Source organism: Biomphalaria glabrata, chromosome 1 (genome assembly GCF_947242115.1).
Source record: "Biomphalaria glabrata chromosome 1, xgBioGlab47.1, whole genome shotgun sequence".
Lineage (NCBI taxonomy): Eukaryota > Metazoa > Mollusca > Gastropoda > Planorbidae > Biomphalaria > Biomphalaria glabrata.
In genome coordinates this window covers 35409749-35427651 of record NC_074711.1, presented here as the reverse complement: position 1 = coordinate 35427651, position 17903 = coordinate 35409749, and the positions used below count along the sequence as shown (strand labels likewise).

Below are 17903 nucleotides of genomic sequence, written 5' to 3'. Positions count from 1 at the left end.
ACACATGGTCGGACATTAACTACAGATTAGCCTATTCTAGTTAGTTACAATAATAGCTTATCCTTATTAACTTTATTTCAATAATGGAAGTACTACATGTTAAGTTGCTTCCTTGATTTGAAGGTGTAAAAAAAAAATGGCTAAAATTTGGTTACTCAGAATTCAGAGGGGTACACGTACATGGTCAGCCATCAATTCCTGATAAGCATAGGCTAGTCTACTACTACTGTGCTTCAGTCACCAGTGGAAGCACTACAACCGTTTTCAGTGGCTACTTAGATTTTAATTGATATGATGGTGCAAAACAAAAATGGCTACAATTTGATTGCTCAGAATCCAGGGGAAGTGCACCCCCTTGCGGGCGCCCTGGTAAATTGACAGGAGGCCGCGGGAAATCTGTTATGTTATACAATGGTTTAATTTAATAATTTATACACCTAGAATTAGTGCGGGAGCCTTTGAAAGTGCGGGTCCCACTGCGGTCGCTTAAGTGCGGAGCCCTCTGCGGTCACCTAAGGCCGGCCGTGCAAAATAGCGGTGTATGTTACGCCGCCGGTCGACTAGATCATTTTATTCAATCAATTTTTAATGTCAGTAGTGTTCTCAGGATTTTAACCCAACAGCACAATATGGTGCCATAGTAAGGCAAAAGAATTTAATTAGGTACCGATTACGAAATTATATTATATTTTTGAAGGAAAGTCTGTAATTAATAACATAAAAATTAAGATTAAGGAATATATGCTAGGATATCTTATAATATAAACCAATGTTTCATTTGTTTCTTACTTCATAAATATTCGAAACTTTGTAAGTATTTTTACCGGAAGTTTATACACGGTTACCGTTCGTTTGGATTCCTATCACCATTGCAACAATGGCAAGACTGGTATTAATTGTTTTGATTTCTCAATCTTTAAAAATCGCTATCATTTTCTGTCAATCACCCACTCATATATCATATATAAAATATACAAATACATTTTAGGCGTCCAGCCTTTTATTATTTAACATGTTATTAGATCAATAATATAATAATAATTGAAGCCGGCATTCAGTAAATGGCAGCCGTTTTGCACTAATTCCGTCGAATATAATAGTTTATTAGATTCTATATTATATATAGATCTATGCCAGATTTATCAGGGTCCTGTCTTATTCGTACTAAAAGAAATGAATAAAACATTCTGTTGAAAAAATAGAATATCAAATTATCTAGATCTAGTCTTTACTTTAACTTTAGTTTAATGTCCTTGTAAGCCTTGTTACCTTGTGCCTTGTTTTAGTTTGGCTTGTTGAAAGTTGGTCTTGTTCTAGAATGTACTATTAGTAGACTCTATGTAACTATGTATGACTCTATCAACTCTATGACTATGAGAATGACTCAGTCAGTATGATCAGAATTAGACTCTAACTCTAGTCTACACTACTCTGAGTCTGATTTAAATCTACTAGTAACTAGTCTATCTAGACTTTTAGTGTCATGAATTGAGTCATGGTCTTCGATTGTAGTGACTTGTCTTGAGTCTTGATAGTCTTGACTAGAATTAAGTCATATAGATTATAGATCTAGACTATTCTTGAGTAATTTATAAAATGTATTTATTCTAGCCATTGCATGAATCAGTACAACTTGCTGTTCTTGTGTTTATTACTATTACATCTTTATTTTGATATTTAATAATATGAAACTAGCATTTGTCCATTTTCCAATGATTCTGACCCAGTTTCCTCCCATTTCTATTGTCTTTTTATTTAAGAAAAAAGAATTTCAAATTTGTAAGTCAGGTTAGTCAGGTTTTTTTTTTCCGATGTTACCAGGATGACTTTACCTCTTCCTAGGGTTAAGACTATATTTTTTGGTTGGCTAAGACTAAGTCTATGCTAATGAGCCCACCAATATTTATTGTGTATTTTGGAGCTGATTTATTTTATTCATAAGCCAAGTTATTTGATTCCATCAGGGTGTTTGTATTAAATAAAATTACTATTTTCTTACCAAAATTTATTTTAAACAACCAGTTTTGGACATCAATGTTAATGATCTTATAAATATTATATTTGTTTGTTTTGTTGTAGTTTTTTTCATAGAGAATAAATGGGCAAATGTTTGGAGTGAGCTTGATACATTCAATACATTGAATAAAGTTAAATGCCTAAATCTAGACTCTAGACCTACTTAGTCTACTAGATTGTAACTAGATCTAGATTATTCTAGATTTATATAGAGCGTATATAGAGGATTCAGCTATTTAGGCATGAATGGCCATCCTAGCCTGTTATAGACTACAAGAGATCATCTGTATTAGAAATTTACTCCATAGTCTATTCTAGTTAAGGCTAGATTTAATTACGTATACTCATTCTGTGACTTGTTGGTAATCCTGTACTGTAGGCTGTAGATCTAGATTATTCTAGATCTAGTTAAATCTAGTAGACTCTAGATAAGAAGATTAGAAAAATCTGGTGAATCTACACATATAGATTCTAGATATCTAATCTAGAATTGTCTAGATCTAGTTAGTGTAGACCAGTGGTTCCCAAACTTTTTTGTCTGGTAGACCCCTTGCCATGTTTTCTGGTTTTCCGTGGACCCCCTGCTTAAGTTAGGCCTATATTGAATTTTTGAAAATTCATCAATTTCAAATTACACATTTTGTTTAAAATAATATCTAACCAGTGACACAAGGAGTGAAAAAGTAATTTAAAACTACATTTTAAGTTGAATTAATTTTTTAAAATAAATTGATTAACAAAATTCAAATTTCAACCCCTTATTTAATAGTTAACACATACAGCACACAATCACTAAACACATTGGAAACTTTTTGTTTTTAAAGGCTTGCAAGCTCACTATCCGTTGCTACAGAGATTATTTTTCAAATACGGATTTGTTGAAGTAGTTCTTCAAAACATTAAATATTATTGTGCCTTAAGTATCATAGTTAAAGTTTTCACAAAGAGCAGTTTTTTGTGGATTTCTTGAGCCATAATAATTTGAATAAAAAAATCATTACCAGACAAGGTTGATTCAGCCAGCTTTATAGAGAAATATGTTACAGAAATATTTCGTTTGCAAAGACTTACATAAGAAGAAAGAAATATTTGACTATATTCCAACAGAGATCAAGAATTTAGTGAACTCTTCTACAAATCCATCGCCCTAACAACCGATGGGTCAGAGTTTGCATGGATGGTTCTCAGAAAGCCACCACAAACGGAGGAGCTGGAATACTCATTTAATGGCCAAATGGAGAAAAAATAATATAAAAATTAAGTTCATTGTAACTAATGAGCTCTATGACAACCACAGAGAAGAAATAGGAGCACTGGATCTAATAGCTACCATGCTAGCGAATCAGCAAAATTCACCAAACAATTAAATTTATTTCGTGACCAATATAAAAATAATCCTTCGAAGCTTGACAAACTCTGATGCTTCCTGAATAAAACAACTCATGATGCATGGACTGACGATCGGTTTTCAACTTGCCTGCTTGCATCTCCCTTCGGGAGATTTGGGATAGGATGTAATTATCCACATAATCTGAAGGAGCATCCAAAAGATTTTGCACAAAACATATTGTGTGACCTTGTAAAGTGCAACAACAGCAAGAACACTGTTCTCCAATGTTGAAATAGAAAGAAATAGAAGGCTAACACACTTGCCAAATGTAAGAAAACAAATACACACTTGAACATCGCTCTCTATCAGGAAGAAATGAAGAAACTAATAGTGAATTGTAAAAACGAGAAATGGACAAGCTCTTATTCGATATACAAGAAAGATGAAACCTATTATAAACTATCCCAATTATAGGACCACGTATAATTGTTCACATCAAAACTGTACACCTCATAATGAGAAAACATATGTTCCGAAAACTTAAAATTGGGACCATTGAAATTAGCCCTTTGGGAGTGTCACCAGAAAATGCCAACCATGTCTTCAAAATTGCATTCTTCATCAAGAGTCCCAAAACAAGACACCGGCCACAAAACCCAAACATGAAATTCGTTTAATGATATAAGTTTGTGTAAGAGTTTTTACAATTTCTTCAATGGCTGCTGAAAATCAATATCATGTGAGGTTTTCAGTATTTTACTTTAATCATCATCTTCTCAATATCGGGTTGAAGAGAGATTTTGTGGGTGTATTCTGAACTTTATCTTTAAGTATTTGAAAGTTTTGCAAGCTTTTATCTTTTTATCGGGTGGCATCATCTCAAATTATGCTCCAGCTTGATTGGTTTCATAGCATCATAAAAAAATGGCACATTAACACTCGCTTGTTTGACAGGGAAGTAATGAAGTTCAATTTCAAATACTTAACACTGAGCAGTCGACATTTCTTTTTGTTAAATTTATAACAAGACAAAACTACACTATTTAAATATAGTTATCAAATTAAATTAAACAATATTTCATTTACTCAGCAGGATACAAATTTTAAGGATTTCCTAAGGTACAAATCATAAATGTGTGGATGAAAAAATTCCAATTGTCAAAATTAAAGTCACGACATGCTGAATTGAGATTCTTTATCGTAGACCCCCGAGCACATCTCATAGACCCCCTATTCCCATTTTAACTTTCGTAGACCCCTTGGAAGTCTTCGTAGACCCCTGGGGGTTTATATAGACCACTTTGGGAATCACTGGTGTAGACTGTAGGTAAGGTGGTGAAATTATCATTTTCAGAAATGACTCCACTGCTTTTCTTCCATTAGACTTCAAATTTGTGATCTAATTTGTCATAAAACATAAAAAAAAAAAAGGGGGGGAACTAAGTGCCGCCCCCCCCCCCCCCCCCAATGCATTAAGATGTTTTTTGTTTAGTTCCTGTTAGCAATTTTTAAAAAATTGTAATATTGTAATATAGATCTGTTTTACTATGTAGACTAGATTTTGGGAGCTGGATTGCAAATAGTAGGGAGCTAGATTTGCCAAGCCAAAGTTAACTTTGTGTGCTATCCATTTTTAAAACAAGTAAAGGAACGGATGTTTTATTTTTCAAAGAGCTCTGGTGGAATGTAGGCTAATCTCAGCGTACCCTTTTGAATAGAATCTATAATATACTGAAGCTTATTGCTCTAACTCTTAAGACATATAAGCAAAGACCTTTACATCAATGGTAGCTGTTGCCTTTTTTCCCACTGGAAAATAATTATGTTGTTATAATCTATACACCAAGATTAAAAAATAAGTCTAAGAAAATATTTCTATTTACAGAATGCTCCAATAATCCTTCTTAAAGAAGGCACTGATACTTCTCAAGGAAAGCCACAAATTTTAAGTAACATAAATGCTTGCATGACAATAGCAGATGCTGTGCGAACTACACTAGGTCCTAGAGGGATGGACAAACTTATTATTGATGAAAAAGGTAAGTTATAAATTATAGTTTTGATAACATCTGAATAGTTCAGCCTCTTAATTGACATTGACATAAATAAACTGCCCCCTAATTAAGATTTACTACCAAGTAAACATTTCTCATTTCCCTCAGTGTCAACATGCTGTCATTACATTCATCCTGACTTATTGTGGTCACCTGTCTATCTATGAACTTAATGTTATGCACTAGATATACCCGCACAGCTAGACAGTCGCTTGGTCAGCTTGACATAGTTACTAGCCCACTCAAAGGTCAAGACAAAAGTAAAAAACAAAATGTGCCATCCATTACAGTTATGTATGTAAAGTGTATTTATAATGATATGTTTCATTTCTATTTATATTAACATGCCTTGTCTTTGTAATAAAAGTTGTTTGGTGCATATTCATATATTGTAAAGCACATTATTGTATATATATATAAACTTTAATACATTCCATAACAGACATAAATAAAATCATGTCCACTTTATACATATTAAGAGAAATGTAGGTACTACCATGTACTTTTTTTTTTACTAGGTGATATTGCAGTGATATTTGGCCGGTGCCGGAACTACAATCCAGTGCATCCCTACTATAAATAGCTCATAAATTTCTTTCAAATAAAATTTTGTTTTCAAATGATATGTGTACCACTAATTTTCAGGTAGTGTTGTGATATCAAATGATGGTGCTACTATATTAAAAACATTAGACATTGTTCATCCAGCTGCCAAAACTCTTGTAGATATTGCCAAGTCTCAGGATTCAGAGGTATGGTTTGAAGTGACGTCAATGTCAAGAAAACTTGTTAAAATGCTCATTTTAGTATTTAAATCTTTCATTTGTAGGTTGGAGATGGTACTTTTTCCATAACAATACTCATCTTAGTATTAACAATTTTTTTGTGTAGGTTGGAGATGGTACTACTTCTGTAACACTTCTAGCTGGAGAATTCTTAAAGCAGTTTAAACCATTCATTGAGGAAGGAGTTCATCCTCAGATTATTGTTCGTGCAATACGTAAAGCCTTGGCAATGGTAATTTTCAACTTAAAAATTTGTTCAAATGCATCAAGATGCAGTTAAGTTAAGCATACAAATTGACTATCCATTTATATGCAATAATTGCCAATGAATTGAGGCTAACCTTCACATTATGCTTCTTTTTTTAGGCTTTAAAGAAAATTAGTGATATATCTGTTCGCATTAAAAAAGAAGATGCTAAGTAAGTATTTCTTTCTTTTTTTATTTTAAAGATTAAAATCTATTAGATTTCTTAAACAGGTGTTAATGATAAAAAAAAATGGAAATGAAATCTTTGTTATTAGATTTATTAAACAGGTGTTAATGATTAAAAAAATGGAAATGAAATCTTTGTTATGGCTTATGTCAACAAGGTTACAGATGTTGATATTTGGCTGACTCACCTTAAATCTGTGAATAGGTTCAATAAAAAAAGTGCAGAAGAATCACTGTTATATAATTTTTATGTTTTATTTTTATATTGTTTTGTGACACCAAAAGAATCTTTTTTTGTTTTTTTTTAGTGATTAATTGGGAATTTTAGAGTTTTAAAAACTTATTTCCGCTTTAAATATTCTGTAATGTATAGCTTATTTATATTAAATACACCAAATACATTTTCTGATACAAACAACAAAGCTATTGAAACCCAATCATAACAAGGGTAGTGAAATAGTAATGAGAAAAATGAAGAATTCCTTTAAAACGTGGAAAAATAATTATGGAGAGAAAGAGTTAATGTACAGAAGTTAATTAAATTAATGAATTGTTTAACGTATCTAAAAATGCTTTTCATATTTTATTTGTGCTAGGTTTATTTAAAAAGATTCATTTGATTACTTGTTTACTCTTGTTTACTTGACACCTTGTAGGAGCCTTGTTGATTCTGTCCATATGTATAAAATGTTAGTTGTTATTTTTTCCATTTCAACAGAGAGTTCAGAGAATTGCTAGAGAAATGTGCAGCAACTGCTTTGAGCTCCAAATTAGTGGCAGCACATAAAGAATTCTTCTCCACAATGGTTGTGGATGCTGTACAAATGTTGGATGATTTGCTTCCTTTAAATATGATTGGTATCAAGAAAGTTCAAGGAGGTGCACTTGAGGTACAGTTCATTAGCACTTGTTTCACTATATGCATTGGAATATTATTTTAAATATAGTTCAGTTAGGATTATTCAATTAGGACAGCTGTTTATAAGACAGGTGCCATTACTAGTATTTTCATTTCGTGCTTTTGGCATTATATATAATGTTTAAAAAAAAATTCTCTTTTGGTAGCATTTAGTTTTTTTAAATTTTGTATAGTGACTAGATTTCAAACTTTTCTTCTAAACCATATATCTTCAAACATATTTTTTTGCTCATGAATTAGTTTCAACTAATATGGTATATGGTGTTTTTTTTTTTTTTTAAAGGACTCTTTATTAGTAGCAGGTGTCGCATTTAAGAAAACATTCAGTTATGCTGGATTTGAAATGCAACCCAAGAAGTATGAAAATCCTAAAATTGCATTGCTCAATATTGAATTGGAGTTAAAAGCTGAAAAAGAAAATGCGGAAGTCCGAGTTGAATCTGTTCAGGTAACATTTTTACATTATCAAACAAAATAAAAATATATTGTCTCATATAAATGTTCAAATTACTAAAGCAGAGTTGCCTACAATTACGCATCTTGCATATTTTGTACGAAAATACGTGAGTACCATTTATCGTCTGAAAAAATGCATTTCCAGTCTGAAAATACGCATTTCCCCATCTAGAGCGCCACCCCTCGAAAAAAATAGTAGTTATTGCTAATCCTATATAGATCAGTACATCAATGCCTGGAAATGGACTGTTCTTAATAGAAAGAAAAAGCAACCTTAAGAATTTAAAATGTTTGTTGTTAGTGATTGTAGAGGATGCCAAAGCTTTCATTGAAAACTCTGCAAAGAATTGTCTGAAAGTAGAAAATCTGAATTTTTTGTTAAAATGTGATAAAATATTTTCAGTGTCTGGATAACTTTTAAAGAAATTACATATAAACAAAACTACACTACATTATAGAATTTGATGTATCTGATCCAGCTAAGCAAGTCATTAGATCTGGTTTTTAGTGTAATTTCACTTGTAACAAAAATTCCCATTCTTTTGAATGAATTTTTTGTTGGGCTTTTATGGAATGTGGAATACATTAGAGGCATTATTGTCCCAAAATATCAATGCAAAAAAAAAGTGCTATTGAAAATCTTATTTTGTCACCATCAATTTAAATATAGTTAATTTCATATATACAATTTTTTCTTTTTATGATTAGAGGGATGTGATGTTTTATTCTTTTTTTTTAACAGCCTAATACAACATGCGCGCAAGGCTTCATTTCTAATAGAAACTTTTTAAATTATTTAGGAGTACCAAAACATTGTTGATGCAGAATGGAAAATTCTTTATGAAAAATTAGAGAAAATCTATCTATCTGGTGCCAAGGTAGTGCTTTCAAAGCTTCCAATTGGTGATGTGGCAACACAGTATTTTGCTGATAGGTATACTCATTTTTTGTTTGTCTTCAAACTTATATGAGAGCTGCGCAAAATTTAGAGTTGAAAAAAAAACAACATTTTTATGCTATAGAATATATTTTTTACTTTTGCTAATTTATTATTCTAAAATTTTTTTCAAATCTCTTTTTTTTTTGTTGTAATTAAAAATATTGTTGATATGACATACTTGTAACAGTCAATTTAAAAATTTGTTTTTAGAGATATGTTTTGTGCTGGTCGAGTTCCAGAAGAGGATTTAAAACGTACTATGAAAGCTTGTGGAGGATCAATTCAAACATCAGCTCAAAATCTGACACCTGATGTCCTTGGTTCTTGTGAAAGTTTTGAGGAAAGTCAAGTTGGCAGTGAGAGGTAAGAAATATTTCACTGATTGGTTGTAAATGTAAAGACTTCTGGAAATATGTTCATTCACTATGAACAATATTTTCAGTAATTGCTAATTTATTTAGAAAAAACTTGTCTTCAGCTTAGGAAGGGTGAGGAGACCAAACTGCCAGATAAACATCACATACTGGTGCGATCCTTCTGCAATGTAGTTTATGCGACACCAAGAAATGGGATAAAATGAAAAACTAAAATGTTTCTGCTTTGTGTTTTCAGCTACCTTGAAGGGAAAAGACACTATTAGTTTAGTGTGGAGTGTCCGTCCGTCCATCCCATTTAGATCTTGTAAACTATAAAAGAATGAAAATCCGGCATCATATTTTAGACCATTCAAAGTTCTGATTCAACAGCAACTTTTTTCTTTTCTAAAAGCGAAAAGTCTAATTTTTAAAATCACTAATGCAAGAATTTTTTCATAAAAATACACCACTTTTACAACTGGAGGCTCTTTAGTAGGGGAGATCGTTATTAACCATATTTTTAACAGTTATGCTAATGGTTTTAGATTTTTAGAATTTTTTCCAAAAAAATTTTTTTTGTTTTACATTTGTATTGCTAAGTTAAGTAAGTTCTGTCATACTGACTACTACATTTACACCAAAAAATGTTTACTTTTTTTTTAAGAGGAAAATCTAGTAGGCATATAAGTTGGACATAATTTAAAACAATTAATAATTAGTTTTTCATACTATCGCTTGAACTGCAGCGCTGCAATATAGCTATAGAACGCTTAACTAAAGGAAAACTATTTTTTTTATGGAAAAGTTTTTTTCTTGAGGATTTGAATAAGAGATCTTTACAAAACAATTAGATCAATTAGATATTTTTTTATAAGACCTCAGTTAAGCCAGGTTCACATCTAACTTTGCATTCACTTTTACCTATCATTTGGTCTGCTATACCGCTGGGACACCACATAAGATCTGTTAACCTTCTTTCTCCATTCTTCTCTGTCATTTGTCTATGATAGAAAGTCACTCTGATGTTCTTTCTGAAAATATTAAAACCTGCCTTTTTACCTGCCTGGGTGGACCATTTTGGGGGCCGATTTTAAACACAAACTGTCTTTGTAACCTTGTTTGTTTATACATTTCTTCAAAAGTAAAAGTTTTTGATTCATATTATATCTGTAAAATGTAAAAATTCTCTTAAAAAGGTTCTCTTTTTAAAATAAAAAAATAATTCAATATTCTTATTATGAATATTTCAGGTTCAATTTCTTTAAAGGTTGCCCTCAAGCAAAGACATGTACCATAATCCTAAGAGGGGGTGCTGAGCAGTTTATGGAAGAAACCCACAGATCACTTCATGATGCCATTATGATTGTTAGAAGGGCAATGAAAAATGATTCTGTTGTAGCAGGTTGGTGGAAGCATAAAACGTTTTATTTTTATTCATTAATTTGTATATTCTTGTTACTTTTAAGGTTTTTCTACTAGCTCTAATGATTACCTTTCATTTGCATGTTTATGCTTTTACCTGGGGTAAAAAATAATTATGTGTTTACTTGCAGGAGGTGGTGCCATTGAAATGGAACTGTCCAGCTATTTGAGAGAGCAGTCTAGAACAATACAAGGGAAAGAACAACTACTTATTGCTGCTTATGCCAAAGCTCTGGAAGTTATTCCTAGACAGTTATGTGATAATGCTGGATTTGATGCCACTAATATCTTGAACAAACTTAGACAGAAGCATGCTTCTGGTATGTAAAAGTCTAATATAATGCTTATGACTTATGGATCTGAATGTTTTTTAAGTCAGACACAATGTAAAGATAGTAAAAAAAAAAGTAAATTGTATTGGCCTTTTTATGTTTCTATTTTGAGCTTCTTTTTTAATTTTTTTTATTTATTTGAAAGATATTTAAACTTAATTTTTATTCCAGTTAAGACCTTTACATCTAAAATTTTATGATAATATAAAAACATTGTAAAAATTTTTTTACCAATCTCTGTAAGTGTTAAAGGCCTCCGCGCGGTGTTGATTCTTGGCAATCTGTCTAGTGTAGATCTGACTGGAAGTAACGCTGAACTCAACACTTCAGTAACACCAGCGAAAGGCCGAAACAATCAAATATGTAGTCGACGCTGATATGTTGTTCTACAAATATGTTTAATACTCAAGAAGGGAATCGTCCGATGTCAATAATGTCGTACTCAAGTCTACTACTCTACAAGAAGCGTCTTCCTTTTAGCGTCACTAAGAGTGTTCTTATTTTTAAAAGATCTGTCACGTCACTTGTCGCTAATTAAAACTTTCCCCTTATTCCCGAAACAAATAACTAAATCCTAATCATGTCATAACAACTAATCCCCCTCCCGCTAAAAAAAATTGCCTGTCAATTTTTTAATCTACTGTCTTAGTCTTACAATGTGCAAGGGCCAAAATGTAGGGAAACATAAAAGACAACACAACTTGAGTCTTGATTGCGATTTCAACTTCTCTTTCTGTGTCCACAATCAAGTTCCTCTGAACACATATTTCCCTCCAGTGTCACTAACTGGTACTGTCCAATGTGATGTGCCATAGGTGACCGCAGACATAGTTCGTTTGCGCTGACACTATAGGTGTGTCTATCTATACTTCATCACATCACGTTCCAGAGGTTACACCGCTTTCCCTCACACGTCAGGACAGACAATTTACCTAATATGACAAATTGATATTTATCAATACTCGTTCTCCCACTATACACCTAACGTTCTTTCGGGCATTTACAAGTGTATTTAATTTTCTCTCTCCACTTACTTGTCCCCACACGACCTAACTCTTTACTGATGTATGATCATGATCAAATACAAAGAATATATTATAAAACTTACTTTTTCGTGATGTAACTACATCGTCGCCTTATAAATGCCCTTTCTATTCATACCAACATACATACTACCCGAAATTAAATAACCAACATGAGCTAATCTAATAATAAAGCAATCGCATATACATTATAACATTAATATCATATTCAAAGATACCTTAACACAACCTAATACCCGTCTAGTTATAACTACTAGTTAGGTCAATTAATTAAGAATAAACAATTTAAATAAAATCCAACTTATTTACACACTACGGTCTCATAGTGCTATGTTTCACAGGCTATCTACACGACTCATACATTTGTTCTCTCCAACTGGAGTTAACATCTCTTCTTACGCCACTATAGCCAGCGTGTGGCCTTCTACCTCGGTATGACTTGCGATTACCGCTACCACAGTCATCTCTTCTATCATCACTATCGGGTACAGACCTGCGCCTCCTATCCGAACTCGCAATCTTCTGCTCAGACTGTTCTGCCCTACTCCAACAGTCTTTAGCGATGTGCCCATGTTTATGGCAGTTAAAACAAATTATGTCCTTTCTAGGTTTGTTTCGCTTCTTGTTGCTATACCTGCTTTTCCAACTTCTAACCTGTTTGTCAGAAGCGGCTCTGACACCTGCTACATTTCCAAGTAAAACATCTCTAGATAACCTCGGCATGGCTACCCCTTCGCAATACCCTGTGTATAATGGAGATCGAAGAAACACTTTGCACGCTTCGAATCTCTTAACTGCGCCTTCTGCCAACCTGACTGATTTGGTATAGCCTAAATAATCCTTAGATTTCACTAATCCCCCTCGAACTGCGAGTGTACTGCTAGCTGTGTCCCGGATCACATTTACCTGTTTATTATTTATCATGCCTGGATATAGTTTAAATCTATCTTCCCCACAATCAACGTAATTAATTTCTTCATCTGGTTCACTATGTCCACTATCACGATCCCTATCTTGGATGTTCCTCACAAAATTAACCCTATCTGGTGGCCGATTATCCCTCTCTTGTCTACGGTTTCCTTGATTACCTCTCCTATCACTAGTGCCACTATTATCCTGTGTATTCCCATTGCCAGCTCCATTCCCTCTATGTTTCCTACATTGGTATGCCATGTGTCCCTTTTCCTGACAGTTAAAACATGTAACATCCCTAAGGTTTCTATCACCCGCTTTAGGTCTATCTATTCTCCTATCATAACTTTCCCTGCCATTGTTTTCATTTTCCCAAGGTCTATCATTTAAGCCCTCATAACTATCTCGACCATTGTTCCCATGTTCCCTGGACCTATCATTTCTCCTACCATACTCCCTATCATTACCATCATTTTTCTTTACATAATTTACCAGGTCAATAACTTTTTTGTGGTCGCTAACTGAAAGTGGGTTGTTTGGGTAAGCATTCTTAAAGATCCTAATAATTTCTACCAAGTCTTCAATTACCTTAGGGTTTCTTTCTTTTACAAAGGACTGTAGCTGAGGGTCGCACTTATTGATAAAGTTATCAATCAGAATGAAGTTCTTCAACCCCTCGTAGGTGTTCTCTACATTCTCGAATGCGAGCCATTTAGTGAAGAAGTCCTTCTCTGAGTTGATGGTTGTCTGCGGATCAACTTGGCTGGATGGAGTGTTTTCGTAATACTTCTTTCGGAATGTTGCCGCGTTGTGCCCGTATGCGTTTAGCAGTTCCTTCTTTAGCACCTGATAGCTGTTTTGCATAGAGTGGTCATGGTTTTGGCAAATCGTGAGAGCTTTCCCATGTACGAAGTCCAACAAGATTTCGGACCACTCCTTCTCCTGGACATTAAACTTTGCAAGTTTAATTTCAAAGCGTTTCAGATAGTCGCCGATGTCGTCCTTGTCTTCCGCAAACGGTTGGATTTTCTTTTTCATCCATGCGGCGCTACTATGGCTTTCTATGTTGGCACTATTGTTGCTGTTTCCTTCGGTGGGCACACTTACACCAGCCTCTATCCTCATCTGTTCAACTTGAATTCTCACTTTTCTGTCCGCCTCTTCTTTCTTCTCCCTCTCTACACGTTCCGCCTCTCTAACCTTTTCCCGTTCTACACGGTCTTTCTCTTCTTTTTCTTTTTCCCTTGCTCTCTCAGCTTCTCTGACTCGTTCCCGCTCTCTGCGGTCTGCCTCTTCTTTTTCTTTTTCTCTGGCTCTTTCAGCTTCTCTGACTCGTTCCCGCTCTCTGCGGTCTGACTCTTCTTTTTCTTTTTCTCTGCCTCTAGCTTTCTCTCTCTCCAAGCGTTCTGCTTCTGCCGCCACCATCTGCTGTACATAAGCAGTTAGTTCTTTGCCTCGCAGTTCTAGTTCTGTCTTAGCTTCATGAATTAGCTTTTTTCTAAATTCTTCCAGGTCGTAACCTGAAGTAGCTGCCATATTACCTTTATGTTACTTTACCTCGCTTTTTATTTAAATTATCTTACACACAGGCCTAATAGCTTCTATTACCTATGTTCTATAAATCAAATTACCTTTTGAGCGTAACCTCGCTCCGCGGCTACCTAATACCTCTTGATTCAAATAAATTAAATTCGTCACTCTACCCTTGGCGTCTAGACTACCAAATCCGACTTATAATAACTTCTGTACTTTCCAAGATACACTTAGTATCCTTGGTACCAGTGTGTAGGCTACCCTTTGACCTGACTGAATACGCTGTGCGACACACGCACACTCAACCGACTACGTGTTACTCACACGAGTCGCCGTTAAATAGACCAACCTGTCTTTTTACAAATACTAAAATTTACAAATGGGCAATCAGGCTTCACCTCGATTGTTCCCCAGATCTAGTCTAGATTATGCTAGATCTTAGTTACTTCTTACCTGCTTTCACAGCCAGGAGTGTATATAACTTACTCATACAAATAAACTATGAAAATAAACTTAAATACGATAAACACCAAACTATAGATCTAGTTCTAATGAATGAGACTTTCGTCTGACAGTAAGACTTAAGACGGGAGTATTACAACCAATTAATACACAACGTTACTACAAAAAAAAATGCTTAACTAAATGATCCACATTCACACACAGGACGAATTAACAGCTAAACGTATATCTGGACCTCTTGCTAGATTACACCTAATTTTTTAAGGATATCCCCAATCCACCACGATTTAACCTGGTAGTGATAATCTAGCGAGTGGTCACTTCCCTACAGACTCTAATTATTCTAAGGAGAAAGTAGTTAAATAACACTTGACTTATCTGTCTAAGAAGCTGCGATAACTCCACAGTCAGTCTCGGGTCCACTCTTCCTACGCTAATGTCTGTCCCGGCGGCAAGGTTCACGGCGATGTCTTCCCTAGCGGTGAGATAAGGACAGCGAACGTTTCGGCTCTCCAAGGTTCTTCTGTACTGGTCTGCAACGGCTCCGGTTCTTCGGTGGTACGGCGTCTGGTTCTGGTTCACGGTGATCTGTCGTCTGGCTCAGGTTCGTCGGTGACGTAGAGTCTGGTTCCGGTTGCTGGTTCCAAGGCAGGTACGGTGGTTCCAGGTGGTCGTCTGTCCAAAGTGAGACTGGAACGGTCCAACAGTTGACACAGCGACAAAGTCAAAGTCCAGTGCTAAAATACCGGCTATCTGGCTATCTAAGGTGTAGCACAGATTCAGCTGAGACGTAGATCAAATTAGCACTACTGTACTTAAGTGCCGTAGGCAGTAAGATGGCTCCTACGTCAAAAGTTCTTTGGCGGGCGTGACCTCAACGGTCAATCTTAGCCTTGCAGAGGTGACCTTCACGTTCGTTCTCAAGATGCCGGGCAGGCGATATCTCTTCAGTACGGCTTCGACAGGATGGTTTTCTTCCCTTCCACAAACTGTAGCCTTCTCGATACCGAACTACAGGCTTCAATACGATGCCCCAGCGTATGGGTGTTTACAAATTACAAATGTAGATCTAGATCTATATTTCGTTACCTCCTAGGTCTACGAGTCCAGGATCTCACTGGCTTTCCTTCGCCGACGTGGCTGTATAATCAGGGTCTAGCTGCAGACTAGGCCGATGACGTAACTTCTGCCTCCTCCTAACAGAGGGCTTCTATCCTTCTGGATGTTGATGCCAGTGAGCTCCGAGTCTGGGGTCGCCACGTTGTTAAAGGCCTCCGCGCGGTGTTGATTCTTGGCAATCTGTCTAGTGTAGATCTGACTGGAAGTAACGCTGAACTCAACACTTCAGTAACACCGGCGAAAGGCCGAAACAATCAAATATGTAGTCGACGCTGATATGTTGTTCTACAAATATGTTTAATACTCAAGAAGGGAATCGTCCGATGTCAATAATGTCGTACTCAAGTCTACTACTCTACAAGAAGCGTCTTCCTTTTAGCGTCACTAAGAGCGTTCTTATTTTTAAAAGATCTGTCACGTCACTTGTCGCTAATTAAAACTTTCCCCTTATTCCCGAAACAAATAACTAAATCCTAATCATGTCATAACATAAGTTGGTATTAATTTGTGACTATCCAATTTTTCAAATTTAATTTTATATTCAAAATGTATTCTTATTTTATTTTTCAGGTTCTAAATGGTCTGGGGTTAATATTCTTCAGGAAGACATTTCAGACAACTTTGAGGCTTTTGTCTGGGAGCCTTCTGTTGTGAAAATAAATGCATTAACTGCTGCTTCAGAAGCTACTTGTCTGATTCTCTCTGTAGATGAAACTATTAAAAATCCTAAATCTGCTCAGGATGCACCTATGGGCAGAGGAAGAGGAAGGCCAATGTGATCAGTTTACTTTTGACATTTGTAAAAAAAAAACAAAACATTTTTTAAGATCTACTTGTCTTTGCCTGCTGCATTAACCAATAGGATAAAAGACATTTTTTTCCATTATCAGCTTAATTTTGATCAAATAGTTGGAGTTGTTTGTTCTGTGAGGATGTCAAGAAGAATTGTGTGCTGTTTCTTTGTTCTCATACATATTTATAATTGATTAAATAGATTTCATACAAAACAAATATTTACTTTTAAAAAATTTTTTAAAATAGGGGTTAAGGGTTAGGATTAAATAGTTGTCAAGAATTTCTGAAAATGTTCTGAATAAAATTGGAAAATCACTTTATTTGAACTTCATCTTATAATCACTTTTAGTTGTTAACCGTAGGCCACAGAACCAGATGACCTTTACATCATCTGCCCTATAGACTACAAGGTCTAAAAGGGGAACTTTATAATCACTTTTCCATTTCAGTGAAATTCAATACAGGAAAAGTTAAAAGTGTCACTAGATAAAATAGAGTGGAACCAAGTAATCAGCTCATAAAGAAAACAGAATTGAACCAGTCAGCACATTATTAACAAGCATGATTGTGAAGTGTAAAACTTTTCAAACAAAATTGCATCTGCTCAGTGATACAATATAGCTTTAAATATGTTGGAAAACATTAAGATTCAAATAATCAGGGTTGCACAGTGCCTGGAATTTTTGTTGTAGCCAAAATAATCCTGGAAAGCCTAGGAAAATTAGCATTTTTCTTGAAAAAAAATGAGAACCTCTATTATGGATCGATTTTTAAGCGTTATTAAAAATACGACTTGAATTCGAGCTTGAGGACTCCCGGTAATACACTAACCACTGTGCCAGTGAAGTGCTTATGAAAATAGCTAGTTTCAAACACTACACAAAGTTCAAAGGGGATTAATTCAGCTTGTATCACCATAATAGTACAATTTCTTTCCATTGTTCAATACCAAACAAAATAATTTAACTTGTATGTTGTTTTTTTCTCTACTAATTC

The 17903-nt window shown here is 34.7% G+C and overlaps 1 protein-coding gene across 1 annotated transcript; it reads left to right on the top strand.

Annotated features, from left to right (window-relative positions):
- Positions 1–800: 800 nt before the first annotated feature.
- Positions 801–17227, top strand: LOC106068534 (T-complex protein 1 subunit eta-like). The gene is made up of 12 exons (XM_013227925.2): positions 801–889; positions 5232–5385; positions 6046–6152; positions 6292–6417; positions 6552–6604; positions 7337–7508; positions 7821–7985; positions 8794–8927; positions 9144–9296; positions 10540–10691; positions 10843–11031; positions 16683–17227. The coding sequence occupies exons 1-12, from the start codon at positions 878–880 to the stop codon at positions 16889–16891; spliced, it is 1626 nt and encodes a 541-aa protein (XP_013083379.2). The 5' UTR covers positions 801–877; the 3' UTR covers positions 16892–17227.
- The last annotated feature ends 676 nt before the right edge of the window (positions 17228–17903 follow it).

Bases quoted from the DNA above. Each gene is read 5' to 3' on its own strand.
- LOC106068534 (XM_013227925.2), top strand. The intron at 5,386-6,045 runs GTAAGTTATAAA...ACTAATTTTCAG, and splicing joins ACTTATTATTGATGAAAAAG to GTAGTGTTGTGATATCAAAT. The intron at 6,418-6,551 runs GTAATTTTCAAC...TTCTTTTTTTAG, and splicing joins TACGTAAAGCCTTGGCAATG to GCTTTAAAGAAAATTAGTGA.